The sequence below is a fragment of the Artibeus jamaicensis genome, unplaced genomic scaffold (assembly GCF_021234435.1).
Source record: "Artibeus jamaicensis isolate MK-2021 breed Jamaican fruit bat unplaced genomic scaffold, CSHL_Jam_final scaffold_1019, whole genome shotgun sequence".
NCBI lineage: Eukaryota > Metazoa > Chordata > Mammalia > Chiroptera > Phyllostomidae > Artibeus > Artibeus jamaicensis.
In genome coordinates, this window is record NW_026522025.1 from 13,834,293 (window position 1) to 13,850,725 (window position 16,433).

Sequence of the window (16,433 nt, forward strand, 5' to 3'; positions counted from 1 at the left end):
GGCTGGGTTGGGGGGAGTGGTGGGAGGGAAATGCAGACAACTCTACTTGAACAACAACAAAAGAAGTTACAAGTGCACTGATATCGCAATGTCTCTGCTGAACACCACACCTCAATCCCTGCCCCTCAAGTTACCTGGGAGTTACCCCTTCAGAAGTTACACTCCTCTCTCTAACAGAGAAGATGGAGCTAAGCTGCAAACAGCATTCTCTCTTGAGAACAAGGGCAAATGGCTTCTGGATCCAGTATTACTGGGACGACGTTTCAGGTATACTATAGTTTTTCACTCACAAACTGGATTTTGTGAAGTGGCCTGGAAGCCTAGCCTTGCTTTCTTTATACACATCCGTATTGAAGCATAACTTATTTATAATCATGAATCTGACTCTAATTCTATCACAGGTCTGATTCTAATAACATTAGTATTTGTAAATAGGAATATCAAAGAGATGTTTTAATATAAAAATATGGAATAATAATAGCATTACTAACATTTGTCTAAGTGTCCAGCATCAGGCTAACACGCTCTACATTTATTATCTTTAAATCCACCTAACACCTAGTTATGTATTATTTCTGCCATTTTACAAGTAAAGAAACTATTGCCTCTTGAGATTTAATCTGACTTGGGGTTACTCATCTAGTAAAATGCAAAGTTGGGGATTCAAACCAAAATAGAACTATTGAGGATGTGAAATAATGAGAGCTAAAAATAAAAAAAATTGTCATGTAATAGTGAAAAACATAGAAGAAAACAACACTGCTCCCAAACATCACTTATTATATAATAAGGAGAGCTACAAGAATGTGTCACATCCTGTATTCAGACATTTTAAAAATTCATGAATTTTTGTAACATTCTCCTGAGTCAGTTAGAATAGAGACCACTCATTCTCCACAGACAGGGCTTAGGGTCTGATGCCCCGAACTGACTGGCCCTGAGCCCTGAGCCCAGAGCTCCAGGGGCTCCAGGGGCTGTGGCCGTCCTCAGGCTCTCAGGATCTCTCCTCTCCTTCAGCAGCAGCAGCTCCCGATCTGCCTCTGCAGCCCCACAACTCTGCACAAACGATCCTTGCTCACAAACACTATAAGCCAAATCTCAAGGGAAAAAAGAAAAAAAACACATTGCCTTAAAAAGTATTTTAAAGGAACTGATTTATGTGTAGTTGTTTTTCTAATTATGAATTTTAAAGCTGATATCTAAAGCCAGCTCCTTATACACTTAGCTATCTAGTCAAAACAACTTCAGATTAGTAATGCATTTCCTCCTTATAATCTATGTAGCTCAATCAGTTCTACAGTGTTATGTTTAGTTAAGAGTCTATTATATTTTTCCCCTATAGTAACCTCCTTTTAAAAAATTAGAACTCTTATTTAAAGCATTTTGGCAGAAAGATATGTATCAGAAAAAAAATAGGTTTTCTAGACCAACTGTATCACAAACAAGGAAGATGATTCTTGCAATAACCACACTATCCCACAGAGCTGTTCTGAGGGCGAAAGATGATACAACTAAAACATGAACCAGACTGTCCGCATGGTTACTTCATCATCATAAAATGAGTCAATATTTTTAAAAACAGCTTTATTGAGATGTAATTCACATACCACCAAGTCTACCTGTTTTTAATGGTGTAATTCAGTCAATTTTAATATATTTATAGAGTTGTACAACCATCACTATAGGATCTAAGTGGATTAGATCTTTGTTTCTGTGACTTAAATTTGTCATTTAAAAGCAGGTAGCCAAAAACTTCCAATGACCTCAAGTTTAAAGGATAGTGAAAAGGGCTTTATTTTGTTCCTCAGTTTGTTTTCTACCTGCTGAAGGCACAGGCTAAGTTTAGTAAGACAAGCCACACTTAAAAAAAAATGGACTGTGTTGTTCGCAGCCTCGCTGTCCTTTTCACAACTTGGCAATCTGACCAAGCCACAAAGTGACACTCAGTTTCTCACTTCACCTCAGCATCACATGGGTGGGGACTAGGGGGAGGAGGCAAGTCACAGCAGAAAGATAAATCACACTTTTTGGAAGTTTTGAACAATTATGATATTGGGAGATGCCACTTACGGAGCCTGTAACCTTGTGCTAGGTGCCCAGATGTGGGGGAAACAAAAACTAAGCCTCCACAGAAGGCAAGCATCACTCCTTGGTATCCAGCAGCCCATCAGTGACAGCAGGAATGAACCACTTTGCAATGAAGAAAGTGAAAGGTGAAGCTCTCAGAATTGAAATCACTGACCTACGGTCAAATGCAAGTGATTGGCAAAAGCAGGACAGATTCCCTGACTCCCAGAGCCCACACTTCTCTCCACTCAGCGAAACTGCCAGGGGCAGAGACATGGGACCTGCTTCTAGGACGGTGTGCCCCCATTAACCTGCCCTGGGCCCGGGCAGCTGCCAGTACTCACAGCACTCCTGCGCCGCCCTGATGCACAGCTCCTCCGCCGTGTACTCTCCGCTGCCCAGCTGGAGGGGCTCCCTGTCTGACAGGTAGAAAAGCACTTCCACCCCTGGTTCAGGGGCCTCCTGATTCACCTCGGTCTTCTTGGAGCTCCGCATTTTAGCACAGAAAGCCATGGCATTGCAGTCCTCTTTTATATTTAGATACTGTAAGGAAAACAAGACTGTGGTCACTCCATGTGCAAAAAGTTCCAGTCCCTGTTATGAAGGTAAACAAACAGAAATATGTGGTGTTGGATAAGTACCTCTCCCTCCCCCTCCCTTCCTGAAAATCAAATGCTTCAGAGCTTACGACAGGTGAAACTATGGAAAATAATCAATGACACATTCTAATAAATTAACGATGGTCAGACCATATTCTCAAAAATCCAAGTAATTTTAGACATGGCTTAAACTGATTTTCTCTGTTTTGCATACAAGTGTAGCTGAAAGATGTGGCTCACTCTGCAACCACTGATGTTGATGATGCTAATACTGCCGCTAACTCTTCTGGAATCATTTCACTTCTGAATAGAGCTATGACACGAATCACACTGTCTTTCAATTTTATGCCTGTTTCCCACTAAACTACAGCCTCAGTAAGGGCGGTAACCACGTCTTCTCTACCTTCATGCCCCCAGAGCCCAGCCCAGAGCTGGCTCTGACATTGTGTCCACGAAATGACTAGTAATTCATGTTCATAAACCACATGGAAGAGTCATAAAAACTGATTAATGGAGCTGAGTTCCCAGCAGCCTGTGGGAAGGCAGGAGAATAGGCAGCCTGCTGTGGAAACAGAATGAGGGTAGGCAGCCTTGCTTTGAAAAGGTCATAACCCTTATGGTGAGAAGCCTGCAAAAAAGCCACTTGTATGAGCTTCCTAAAGTGGACGGCAACTAGGATCAAAGAGCCAAGCTCAGCAACTCTGTCTCAGGCAAAGCCAGAGAGGGGAACAAGGGAAACCCCTACATTTTCTTTCTTCCCCTCACCCCAACACCAATGGCCCACAAACTGAGTTCCTTGACCCGAGGCCACAACTTTCCTTCTGCTTGCCAAGCCAGCCTTCACTTACCCCCCCACAGTAATATCTCTGCAACACGTCAGATTGTCCAAAGGCCCCCCACTAACCTACAGAACGACCTCAAACTCCTAACAGGGTCGTCTGTCACCTGGCCAGCTAGCCTCACTAGTCTGACTCTATCCCTCCCCCAGCCTCTCACCTCATGCTTTATACCTACAAAGCCGCCGTCTTCTTGTTACCGGCCCGGGCCCATCCCCATCCCTCCCCCAATGCAGTTTTTCTCACCTTCCTGCCTTTGTTCATGCTGATTCTTCTACCAGGAATACCTTTCTACCTCATCCCCTTCAGGGCAAACTTCAATTTTCTTTAGAACGCGGCTCAGACGGCTCAGACTTTACCTCCTCCAGGAAGCCTCCCATTCCCTAAGTTACATGCTCTCTCACAAACTCGCCACATGGCGCTGACAACACTGAATTACAACCACCTTATTCATGTGTCTGTCTGTGTCTCTCCTCACTTGTGCTGGAGGTTCCCGTAGGACCTTTGTCATTCATCTCTGTTTCCCAGGTACTTAGCACAGAGACTTACATGCTTGCAGAATGACTCAAGGAAGCTCCTTAAAACAAGCCCAGTCACATAGGGTGCAGCAGTCACAGTTGTCTCCAACAAATTCATATGCTTGGTCTATTAGCTGCACAGGTAAGCGAGCTTAGGGAGTTACAGGAGGGGCATAACCTAGGTATGTGTGCCTCAATGCTACTAACTGAGGGACATTCAACTTTACTCGTTTAATCTCTAGAATGAAATCCGAAAGCCAGAATCTTCCAGAAACCAGTCAGAAAGACTAAGATCATAACTTACTTTGAGGATTATTAGGTCAACTGTTAAGCAAGAAACTTCTAAAGCTCAACCTAAGTCCCCAAATTCACCCCATGATGAAAAATAGAGATGGAAAACAAAGTAGCTAAAGTCTGCTTCATAATGTGAGATAAACCTTTGTGCTTGAGATTCTATACAGATATGGGAGAATACAAAAAAATACAAGAATACAAAAATAGTGTTACACACTTTCACCCTGAGGAGATAATCAGGCAGGATTACATAATTATATATACATGAGATGTGGCACCATTTGAAATGGGAAAAAAACATACAACTGACAGTGTCCAACAGGGGAGCACTCACTAAACAAAGTAATAGCAACAGGAACACCAGGCAGCTAGTAAAAAAAAAAAAATTGACATAAAGCTATATGAACCGATACTGAAATGAAAGGTGTACACGACATACTACAAGGTGAAAAAAAGCGTAACACATGTATGATCATCCTTTTAGTTGTACATACCTACAATCTGCCAAAACATACAGGAAGTTCACACAGGTGAATGTCTAGGAGGGGTTACAAGGGAAGTTATACTTTGTACATCCTACATTCTCGTACTCAGGATTTCTTTTTAAGCAGCACGTTAGACATTTGAGATGAACAAAACTTAAAATACCAGTATTTCAGAACTAAAGGATATAGTTCAGGTAGCCCTACAAGTTCAAGATTGGTTTCATTATTATCATCTATTTTCCTTTTTGTCTTTAATATGCAAATGTACATACCTGCATTTATTCGGCTGTCCAGTATCCCCAAAAGCAGACTGGATTTTCTTCTCTACTTTCCAAAGCCAGTTCAGAGCTGAGCTAAAGACAAAGAGAAATCAATAAATCAGCTGCAGAGGTAATTGCAATCGAAAATAAGAGGACACTTTCACTAGGGAAGCAGCCCAAACCATAAGCGGGAAGGAAGAAGCATTTGGGAGGAAGAAGGAAAAAACATCCTTGATGAGGACACTGAGAGGACAGAGAGGGGCCGCAGGATATAAACATCAAGAAGATATTATTTTCATGGCTTCAAGAAAGGAAGCAGGGACTTTTGCTTCCTGGCATACAGTGCCCTGCCCAGTGTAAGTGAAGACTGTGTACCTTTTCCATCAACAGCCTCTCTCCTGAGACTTGGAAAAACAGTTTAGGAAGCCCAAAGATGTGTGCTTTTATTTCCTATTTCCATTTCTTTTAGAATTACCCTCCTCTCAAAGCGGTCTGTCCTTGGCCTCGCTTTAATGGTGAAACAACATACAGTATGATGAAAGGGGGAGGGCCCTGGAATAAATATGACAAATGATATATACTTGAAGTTTACCATATGTTTTTTGAGCCATTCTTATTTGAAAACTTAGGTAGCACATAAAGTGCCCTCCCAACTCCCCAACCTCACTTCAAAACCTACTGGAGAAGAATACCAGCTTGGTTCTGCAGAACCAAAATGCCTGGTCTCATCCTCACAACCATAGCTCACCAGCCCACACCACCACCCACCCACCCCCACACAGAGCTCTTTGCTTTCACAACTTTCCTTGGTGTTCCCCACAAATTCTTTTAACAGTAGAATCAAATTATCTTTGCAAATAAGGAGCAACCACCCTTAGTGAATTAGAAGTGGTTTCCAAGTTAATACAGGTTATTGTCTCAGTTTTCTGTATGTCATTCAACACATTTTATCAGAATCCAGCTTTCGGGAGCACAGTCCCAGGCACAATGAGGTAGAAGTGGAGCGGGAGCAGAGGGAATGGCTTGAGGATGGGTTGCCTCTGAGACTGCAAGGCCACAGGACCTTACGATCCAAGTGGGAGATGGCACAGAAAGTTTTATGGCACATAAAATCAATCTAGAATCAACAGAGCATGTCACGACGTCATCTTCTGTGCCTCTAGCCAACTCTGGTGACAAACACTGATGAGGGCTAATTTGGGAAGGCTTTCTGCTGTGGATGTAGATAGAAGGGCAGGCAGGGAATATGAGCATGAATTTTGATGGGACAACTTTGATTTGGCTATTTCTGACATGGACAATTTTAATAAGAATCAAAGAGCAAATTGTTAGATTATCAGCTTTTAGAATATAATAAACTATTTTAATTATGTGAATAGATACCCTGCCCTGCATCAAAACAGCAGGCTGATAATAGCTACATGCTAGTACCGTGCTTCGGCTCAGAAGCAGTTTCAAATGTCACATTTGGAGACTTATGCAATAGTATTTCTGAGCAGCTCTAAGTGCCAACAACTGAGCTATGTCACAAGGCCGCAATGAAGAGCATATGGTCCCTGATCATATGGAGCTAATAGTCTACAGAAGTGGTCCCCAACCACTTTGGCACCACGGCCCGGTTTCATGAAAGACACTTTTTCCATGGGCTGGGGTGTGGGGGTTGGTTTGGGGATGATTCAAGCACATTACATTCAAGCTCACCTCCTACTGTGCCACCTGGTGCCTAACAGGCCCAGACCAGTACCGGTCAGTGGATGAAAGGTTGAGGACCCCTGGTCTATAGGACTGATGGAATCAAACAAAAATGCACAGCAATGAGTAATTATAAAGAGTTTAAAATGTCTTGAAGAAAAGAAGAGAGCTCATATAATATAAGAGGAATGTGATTGAGCATGGGCTCGAGAGGAAAGTAATACTGACCTAAGATGTAATGGCTATCTGGAGAGGTAAGGAGAAAGTAGTGTGGGTGCAGGATTAGCATGTGCAAAGGCCCTGCGGACAGAAGGAAATAGTCTGGCCTCTCCAGCTGCATAAATAAGAAAATCCCTCCCATACTCGTTTTTACAACACTAGCAGATTTATCAGCAGTACTTGTCAACAGCATGTCTGGGGGCTTTCTGCCCCAGGTTTCCTGCAGTGTGCCATTATAGTCTATTGCTAAGGAGAAATGGAAATCAACCAGAAGAGCTCCATGTAGAGCATTAAGAAGCCTGCCTCAAACCAGGAAAGGTGAAGTAGAGCCTTTCAGAGGAGACAGAGACCTATAAATTCCACCAGGTCCAGACTCTTTAAGAAGAGCTACAGCACAAATCTTTTTAGAACTCATGAAGCATTTTAATATGCATGATCAGATCACATGACACTTGAACTCAGGAGTTGTGGGGTTGTTCTAGGCCTCTTGTAAGATTTGAGGATCAGACTAAAATCACTAACATTCTTCTAGAACTGCAATTCCATGAAAACCTGTAATTAAGCAGAGTTTGGTTTTTCCACTGCAAGCAACATTGTGTTGAAATTGCACCGTACCTAATTTCCAAACTGCACCCAATATTACTGGGCAGAACAACAGCAACAACAAAAAGATCAATTTGCGATGCTTACCCTAGAGATTTAACTCTTTGCAAAAACAAGATCAGCAACAGAATTTCTAGACAACATACATTTGCTATGGTGTTTTATATGGTGATTCAATAACAACAAATTCCCTACTCTCAGAAAACTGACATTAATGATAAAGATTTTAAAAGCACTTAAAAGACATGCTGGGCATCATCCTAAGTACTTAAACCTAGGACTGCTGATCCAATTTACATGAAAGGACAAGTGTCCTCATTCAGGATGACAAGCAGTTTTTGGTGCTACAGCATTTGTGTAATGGCTTCATTCAAATAACATGTCTTTTCAAATAAACCAAATAATATATTCTAGCTACTTATTTTTACAACAGGTAGGAAAGGCGTAAGATCAGTTTATAAATACTTTGGATAATTCCAAGAACTCAATTTAAGTTTCTTGGTACAAGATACAAAAAGAAAATCTTTAATGTTAGAAAAACTGGCCAGCTGGAATCACACAACGCCCTTTAAAAATAACACAGTTCCCTGTGCTCCACACCCAAGTCAAATGAAAACAATGCAGCTCAGCAAATAGGAAGGACAAAAGTAGTCAACACTTTCTGAAGACAGCAGTTCTTGCACCCTAACTTACATACTTGTAAATATCTTTCATTCCATGGCAGGGGATTAATTTTATGGCTCACTCTTGTAGATGATGTCAGAGAAATTTTGTAGATTCTCAATTTTTTTTAATCTGTAAAAGTCTTTGCAAGAGACAAGTACATCTGATACTTTCTGAATGAGGAAAAAGTAACACAAACACAACATAATTCTATAAGCCTGAACAAGGACTAACCTGCAATAGATGGGATATCACAACTGTATTCCAAATTGCACAATCTCAAAAATCTATTTCTGAAGATACCAAAATGCTCTTATATTTTAAAGGACATCTTTTGAAATACTGGTATATGTATAAGGCAGAACATACAACTATATTTGGAATAGTGGAGAAAAGAGACATAAAAACAGACCACATGAATATTCACAAATATGATCATCAGAATATTAGTGCTTTTTGGCCAAAAACCACTGCTAGATTTACGTGATAAAAAATAGACTGGATAATGGTTAAAATAAAATACTTTGGGTTATCTAATTGTTTTTACTAAAGAAACCATCGCACCTCCAGTGAGTTACTTTACATATGCCTTAGAGAAGTCAAAAGCTTTCAACCTCTGAAAATACAAATAAAATGTTGATGAATTAAGGTATGAACTCAGGGAGGGGAATGTTTTTAATGTAATTAAAAAATGTCCTGAAATCAGCTGCTTAATACATACCTTTAAAATTTTAAGATTAAAGATCTTAAACATTAAAAAACTACTTCAACAGGCACTAGTCTTAAGGTTGGTAAGGAAACTTAAAGCAAAAATGCAGGCTTCTAAAGGGCAGGGATTTTAGTTTCTTTTGTTTAGCGCTTTACACCAGCACATATTAACTAGGTGATCAATATGTAGTTAAATAGTTGTTACATGAAAGATGAAGGTGACAAACTAAGCAATATATGCAATAGAAAAATCACCATAATCCAAGGTGTATAGGTTCTTAATGACTTGATAGACAACTAGCAAGTGTGACCATGAGCAAATTATTTTAATCTGTGAACCTCAGTTTCCCCATCCATTAACCCGAGAGGAAACATCCCATCTAAAGGTTGGGTAAGGATCAAAAAATCTTCCAAAAAAAGTCTTCATCAAGCTCCTATAGTACCTTTTTCAAACAAGGCCAGAGATGTGATAGTGTTCAGAAAGGTGTTAGGTGCTAAAGCAATCTAATGCAGGCATATGGCAGAAGACAAAGGTAGGCTGAGCTTGCTTAGAAAAACAAAAGAATAGACAGGGATTCTGAGCATAAGCCTACTCACAAATCAAAGTCCCATTTCATAAATCTCGGATGACAAAGCAGAGCAACTAGATATATGAGCTGGTGGCACCCTGACCTGGGTTTGAATGCTGCCTTCCACACCTATTAGCTATTATAATCTTAGGCAAGTTACCTAACATCCCTAAACCTCACTGTTCTCAGCTTTAAGTGGAGGGATAAAATAGTGTATATCTCATAGAGCTGTGAAGAGTTAAATGAGTTAATGCACAGAAAGTGCCTAAGAGATTTTGGCCAGATTTTCTGTTAAACTGATTACAGCTTGGTGGAATGCTGTTTCAGTCAAGCAGAGGGAATTCCAGTATCTCCATCTCCTGCACAGAACTAGGCACTTGCACTTAATACTCTTAACAAACAGGAGAAGTTTTAGGCCAATCAAATGGTGTGCCAGAAGTCAAACACTGATTCCAAGGATTTGCTCCTTTCACAGGAGGGGAAAAAATGCTTTACAAGGAAAAAACTGCTTTTAAATGCCCCCATCACCAACACTACTATCTCCTCTGGCTTTCTGACACTTTAGATAGTCTAACATCCACCTCCTTTCCAAGGTCCTTCCCTTCAGAGACGGTCATTCAAAAAGTCAGCTGCGCTCCAGCCCTCCACTAACTCACTGGTCTGGCACCACTACTGCAGGTGTCCGCCCCACAGTGCCATGGCACCTCCTGGAGGCCTAACACACACATCAAGACAGCATGTCTGCAACCCTTTCAGTCTCGTCACCAGGACTGCATGGCCACAGGAGCCTTGGACATGGCTTGTGTCTGTTGCTCCCAATGCCCCCCTGCTTTGCCAAGACCCAGAACAATTGCTCCGACAAAAGTGTCACAAGATACTGTGCAAAGCTGATGGATTCCAGCCAAAGGACCAGATGATATAAATACAAAATCTGCTATTTTATCCCATCAGCAAGTCAGAATTATGGCTTTTCTATATGCCATTCCTGCCATACAAAATAACTCACTTACAGCTATGGCGGCAATTCCAGGAATACCCCAGAACAGTAAGTGCTGCTTCATTTACAATAAACTTCCAGGGATGCTCGAACAATCAATGCCAACTCGATGGGTCAGGGCTCTCTGCTCTGCTCCCTGTGAGCCTGCTTTCCCTGAGAGGGTTTCTGATCAAAGTAAATATAGTACTCTGCTTAATTAAAGTCAATAAGTGTTTTCCTAAAAGCCACATTATATCAAGATGCCTTGTGACTTTTTTCTTCTTTTACTACTAATACAACTAAGGCTGTTGAAGAGCACAGAATACAGGAGTCAAAATCATGGAGAGGACATGACAAACATGGAGGGTGCGGAATGATGCCTTTGTCTTATGTGTTTTTCAATCATTCTTGTATCACCACAATAAAACCTTGTACTTTAGAGCTTAAAATGGTTTTCACATCTATAACCACATATAAGTCTCACAGCCCCTTTCACAGATGAGAAGATTCAGCTTCAGACTTTCCCACGGTCGAGTGGCCAGTGAGTGGTAAGGCTAGGCTCAAACACGTTTCTCGGCCTTCAGCTTCACTGCCCTTTCAGGTTGCTGCACTTCCTTAGACAAGTCACGGGGCTTTGGGGAAATCTGCAGAAGTACCACAATTAAATCTGAGCCCACCAAACTTACAGTCTATTAACAGCTGGCCAGATAAACATACGACAGGAGAACTTCAAGAAAGCGGATGTGGAGGTGATACGGAGAGACAGGCAGTGAGAACTACAGGCATCAAGAGAGGACTGTGAAGTGATCGTGGGGAGTGGAGTCTGTTTCCAGTTTGGAGGAATAGAGGAGGTTTTAAAAGACAGAAAGGAAGGGTACAACTATTCTAGAAAAGGGCCAGGAACAAGGAACACAACGATGGATGGATGTGCAGGAAGAAATATGCAGACCAGGAGGGATCCTGCAGGACAAGGCAGATGGTGTGGAAAGCGCAGGAGGCCGGACAGCGTCTGTGCACCAGCCTCCTCCTGCAGGCAGTAAGAGAAACCATCCACGCGTCAGAAACGGGCCCCAGTTCCAGCCCAGTTCTGCCAGACCTGCCTGATCTTGAGCAAGTCTCTGAAGCTCTCTGAGCTTGAATCCTGTGAAGTAAAAATGTATTTATGTGACCTCGGAAGGTCCTTATGAACAGAAGCAGTCAGAAACCTGGGGGACACCCTAACCTGGGTGAGGATCCCAGCTTTAAAGTCTGTGTGATCTCAGGCAAGTCAGTCTACCTCTCTAGGTTTTATTTCCTTTGTAAATGGAATTAATAAAAAGTATCTACTTCACAGGGCTGTTGTGAAGATTCAATATTTCTCTAAATCTCTTTTTATAAAGTAAGTTTTTGACTGGCTCATACTCAAAAAGCTCAGAGTTCACTAAGAAATCAGTTTTCTCTGAATATATTCAAGGATTTTTTTTAAAAAACTTTTCAATTTAAGAAAAAACACAATAAAAAACAAATCCTACCTTACGAATGTCTGAAACAATGTTATACGCACAACACTAATTTTTCATTAATTTGTATTTCCAAAATGCCATGATGCAAAGACATAGAACCTCTTGCTGATATGCCCTATGATAAAGCTTGAAGGTACCTTAATTTAAAAGAATACCAGAAAACAACCCTGAATCTCTCCACACATCAATGACTTTTACTAACTTGTGCATCTACTCTGTATTTACGTACTGCCTCTCTCTGTCCTGTACTAAGGTCTTTCAGGGGCAGAAATCCACTGTGCATATTTCTTGTAATTTCTTTTTAACCACTCAGGGTTCTTGGGTGCAAACAAGAGAAACCAGCTCTGTTTACCATAGGATAAAAAAGGGAAAGATATAAAAACACAGAAACAGTCTGATAAGGACACCATTCTAGGACGGCCACCACCGGTCACCAGACAGCACCACTGGACTCCTCTCTCTGCTGTTTCTACGAATGATCTCATCCCTATGAATAATATTTGTGCCATTCCCTCCCGATTCAAAATCCTGGGACAGAGGTATCCAAGAGGCTTAAACTAGCTCACCTCTAGTCATAGGTTTACATCTCTTTCAGCTTCTATAGCAACAAAGACTATTCTGGAAATGAAAGGGATTCAGATGCTGGACAATCCCGAAAATGGCACAGTCCACTCTGATATCCCAAAGGAACTAAGCTATTGCCTCAAAATATAAGTGAAGTTTGGGGAGAAAATAAGAGGAAATCTCAAAAAAGAAAAAATAAATGTTCCCCTACAAGCGTCCCTACACCTCTCCTCAACCAGGAAACTGTAATCAGTTTTTATGTTTAGCTTTGAAATAGCTTGCCAACAAGGTCTCCAATTTAAACTGCAGGCAGAGCTCTTCAGTGAGTAAATGATCACTAGGTGGACCCTGCTCCTTCAGAGCACTGAGCCATCATCTCTCCCTCTCCTACCTACTCTGTCCCAGTTGTCTCCAGCATTGACCAAGAATCCACTAAGGGTTGAGAATAAGTAGGTGACATCCCAGAACCTGTGCTGACGGCCATGCTTTAACAACAGTTTTTCCAACCTTTTGACCATGACACACAGAATGAAATATATTTTAGTGTGTGTGACACAAAATGAGTTTCACTACTATGTGCAATATGCTATGATATTTTCTATTCTATACTATTCTTTTCTATTTAATAATATATTTTTAATGGTAAAGAAGACCCACAAAATAGATTTCACAGTCCACTGATGAGTATCAAATCACACTTGGAAAAACCCTAGGGTAAAGGGCTCAACAAAATAACCAATAATAAAATTTACTTTATATTCACTATTTACACCCAATGTGCATCCGGCCCCCGGCAGAATATAAAACAGTGAAATGTGATCATCTGGAATGCCTGATTACCAGACGTCCCTTCCACCTTTTCCACCGTGTGTAGCACAATGTTTCAACACCAACAGCTGTGCCAAGACCCACTGTACAAGGCCACACTCAGCCTTCACTGTACAATACAGATTTTCTTCTGCCAGAAAGCTCTTCAGTTGCTTATGTCCTAAGTCCATATGATGTTAGAGATCAAGAAAACATAGAAACTATACCCATAAAGCACGGGAGATCCATGTTTTAAATTCTGCCAATAACCACTACTCTTCTCGATGACTAACTCCCACAGTCCCCAGTTTCTAACTTTATGCTTTAGGGAAAACAAAGCATAAAAAAATCCGAAGTCCATTCTTTTACTTCACATCTGTGCAAAATTTCCAATGCATTTCATAAAAATAACCACTGTGAACAGAAAGAAGAGTTCAATGTATGGCCATCAATGGGAATTTTCTAAGTCTTGGAGGTTTAATGGTAGATAACCTGAATTAGATAGAAGTCTTTTGTAGCAACTGTAATTATATTTATCTACCAATGAACTAAAAAAGGTAAACAGATATACCTACCCCTTTCTCAAGATAAATGCTCGCTTTATATAATGAGACACTTCTTTGTACCCTCGAAGTGCGGTCCCAAGCATGTTCAAAGCATGACTACATCTATAATTCTTTTATTAAATAGCCTTTGTGTAACAGAAAACACTTCAATCTGGCCAAACTGACATCTCATTGGACCAAACTATTTAGTGACAATACCTGGTCTTCATTCATCCCATTTAATTTTCCTGTTGATTTTTTTGTGTGCGGGGGAGGGGGGGGTGTAGCACAAATTCCAGCCATGATGATTCTTTTGTTTCTCCTTTCAAGGGAATAAAAATGAAGTAGAGGAAAAAAGAATAATTGAGAATATTATTCTCAATTGAGAATATAAAAAAGAATACTGTTGAGAATATTATGGTAGGATATTAATGACTAATCAGACTCAGCAGAAAACTGAGCATAAGGAGAACTGGGAGAAATAACTCACTTGTTCCTGGACAGTAATCACTAAGTAAAATAAGCAAGCAAAATATCATCATAAAAAGCCTGTGAAGTACAGTTTGTCGAGAAGAAAAGATGCATCACCAAGAAGAGTAAGCAACCCAAGAATGTGGCTTTGGTAGCCACCTGATTGGCTACCGAGCACAAGACATACCCAACTAATGCAAAAAACCCTGTTCTAAGTGCGAGGTGGGGGCTGGTGTAGCTAGTCCAATCCAGAAGGCTTCAGGGAAACCCAGTGTGGTGGGGTTCAAGGGTCAGGTCAAGAAGACCTGAGCCCGAATATTGGCTCTGCCACTTATCACCTGTGTTCAAGTCATTTTTCAATTTCCTGTGGTTGTTTTCTCAATTGCAAATAAGAATAATAGTAGTTATTTTATAGGATTGTTTTAAACCCTGGGAGAAAAAATATATATAGGTCTAGTAGGACACCTATGTATTTTCACATAGGTGAACACCTATGTCGCCTATAGGAGACATACAACCGTATGACAATTATGGAGGAAGTGAGATTTGAACTGGGCCTTTAGGGATAGGGAAGATAGAAACAGGCTGAAAATCACAGCTGACTAAGGGAAACATTCCAAATCACGGTAATGTGAAAAAGAGCAAAAGCAGGAAAGGGGAAGTGTAAAACCCTTTGGAGACTGAACAGAAAGAGGAAAGGAAGAAAGCTGAGGCGAGCGTGCAGTGGACCACAAATGCCCGTATCTAAGGAGTCCGGACTTTCCTTTGAGGAGACAACCCTCAGGGAGAAGTCAAATCCCCAGACTCACATGAATTCTTCAGAAACAAGAAAAGTCCCCCTTGCATGCGAATGTGCTACATGGGGGTGGGGACGCTCAGACACAGTGAGATGATGGGGAAAGGCTTAGGGACACTTGAAATTCAAGTGTGGAAAAATAATAACCTTTGTTTTAAGTACTTTAAATGAATCAACTAGTCCTTGATGGATATATAAGCATGGTACACTGATATTCCCCACCTCCCCTGAAGTGTGATCATCCCAGGACAATAAAGGTTATCTGAGTAAGAGCTAATTTGAATATTTGTTTTGGGACTCCATACTCTAACCCCACCTTACTATACACAGACTTTCTCAAAGAAAAAACTTCTTTCTTTAAGAGAGAGAGAGAGGCTGAAAGTTTTCTTCAACGAATTACACTGTGAATGAGTCAGAGGAAACTTTCCCAGAGCTTTTTCCTCAAGGCTGAAGAGCCTGGCTGGGGCATTTATTTATCAGCTTGGGAAGGCGGGCAGCACGAACATTCTGCTGGTGATTCATCCTCCTCCCCGGGTGCAGTCTGAGGACTACCCTGGGGAGCCACTCTGAATTATTTTTGTAACATCTTGTCCTTGGATAAAAGGGAACACAGAGTCGGAAACAGGAGGCCAGGAGGTCATCTATTACTCAGCAGAGTTGTTTATGCCGCCCTGTTTCCCTATTATCCAGAATTCAGTGTCCTGGGTAATTGATAGCCCACGTTCCCAGGGATTTAAATAGGGTAGAATTCACAAAAATCATGTTGAATGGAAATTCATCTGCCTTTGATAATTCAAAAGATCACGTCAGAATTTCTCAGGCCTTTGAATCATACTTTTGACCAATTTTCATTTCACAAAACTGTGAGGGGTGGAATGGGGGTGGAGAACCCAGTTAGGAGACTCTGCATAAACAAGTTCCCTTGTACTATCAACAGTCTCCACAAGCTTGCATGAATGTTCTATCAATTCACAGAGTTTTCTGATGTGTACCCAGCCAGGTGGTCCCTGAACATTTCTGGTCTTGGCCAAAAGAACTGTGTTTGTACAGTGTACTGCATGGTTAATAAGTAGCAGGAATGCTGCAGAAATCAGGTCTTCTGATGCCAAATCTCACAAATCCCACACTGCACCAAAATAAATATTAATGAAGGAACCTCTGCCTTTTCAGCCTTTCTCCAAATGAATGCAAAGAAGCAAAGTCAGCTTAACTGTTCATAATCCTTAACTAATCAAAATCAATAAATAAAATCAATAACT

General features: G+C 41.1%; 1 protein-coding gene across 1 annotated transcript in view; it reads right to left on the bottom strand.

Moving 5' to 3' along the window:
* JAK1 (Janus kinase 1) overlaps positions 1 to 16,433 on the bottom strand; it is a 121,777-nt gene that overhangs the window by 49,021 nt on the left and 56,323 nt on the right. Inside the window, exons 2-3 of the mRNA XM_037136240.2 lie at positions 5,072 to 5,152; positions 2,412 to 2,610 (exon numbers count right to left, since the gene is read on the bottom strand). Of these exons, the coding sequence (XP_036992135.2) occupies positions 2,412 to 2,610; positions 5,072 to 5,077 (205 nt within the window). The 5' untranslated portion in view covers positions 5,078 to 5,152. The remainder of the gene's footprint in view (positions 1 to 2,411; positions 2,611 to 5,071; positions 5,153 to 16,433) is intronic.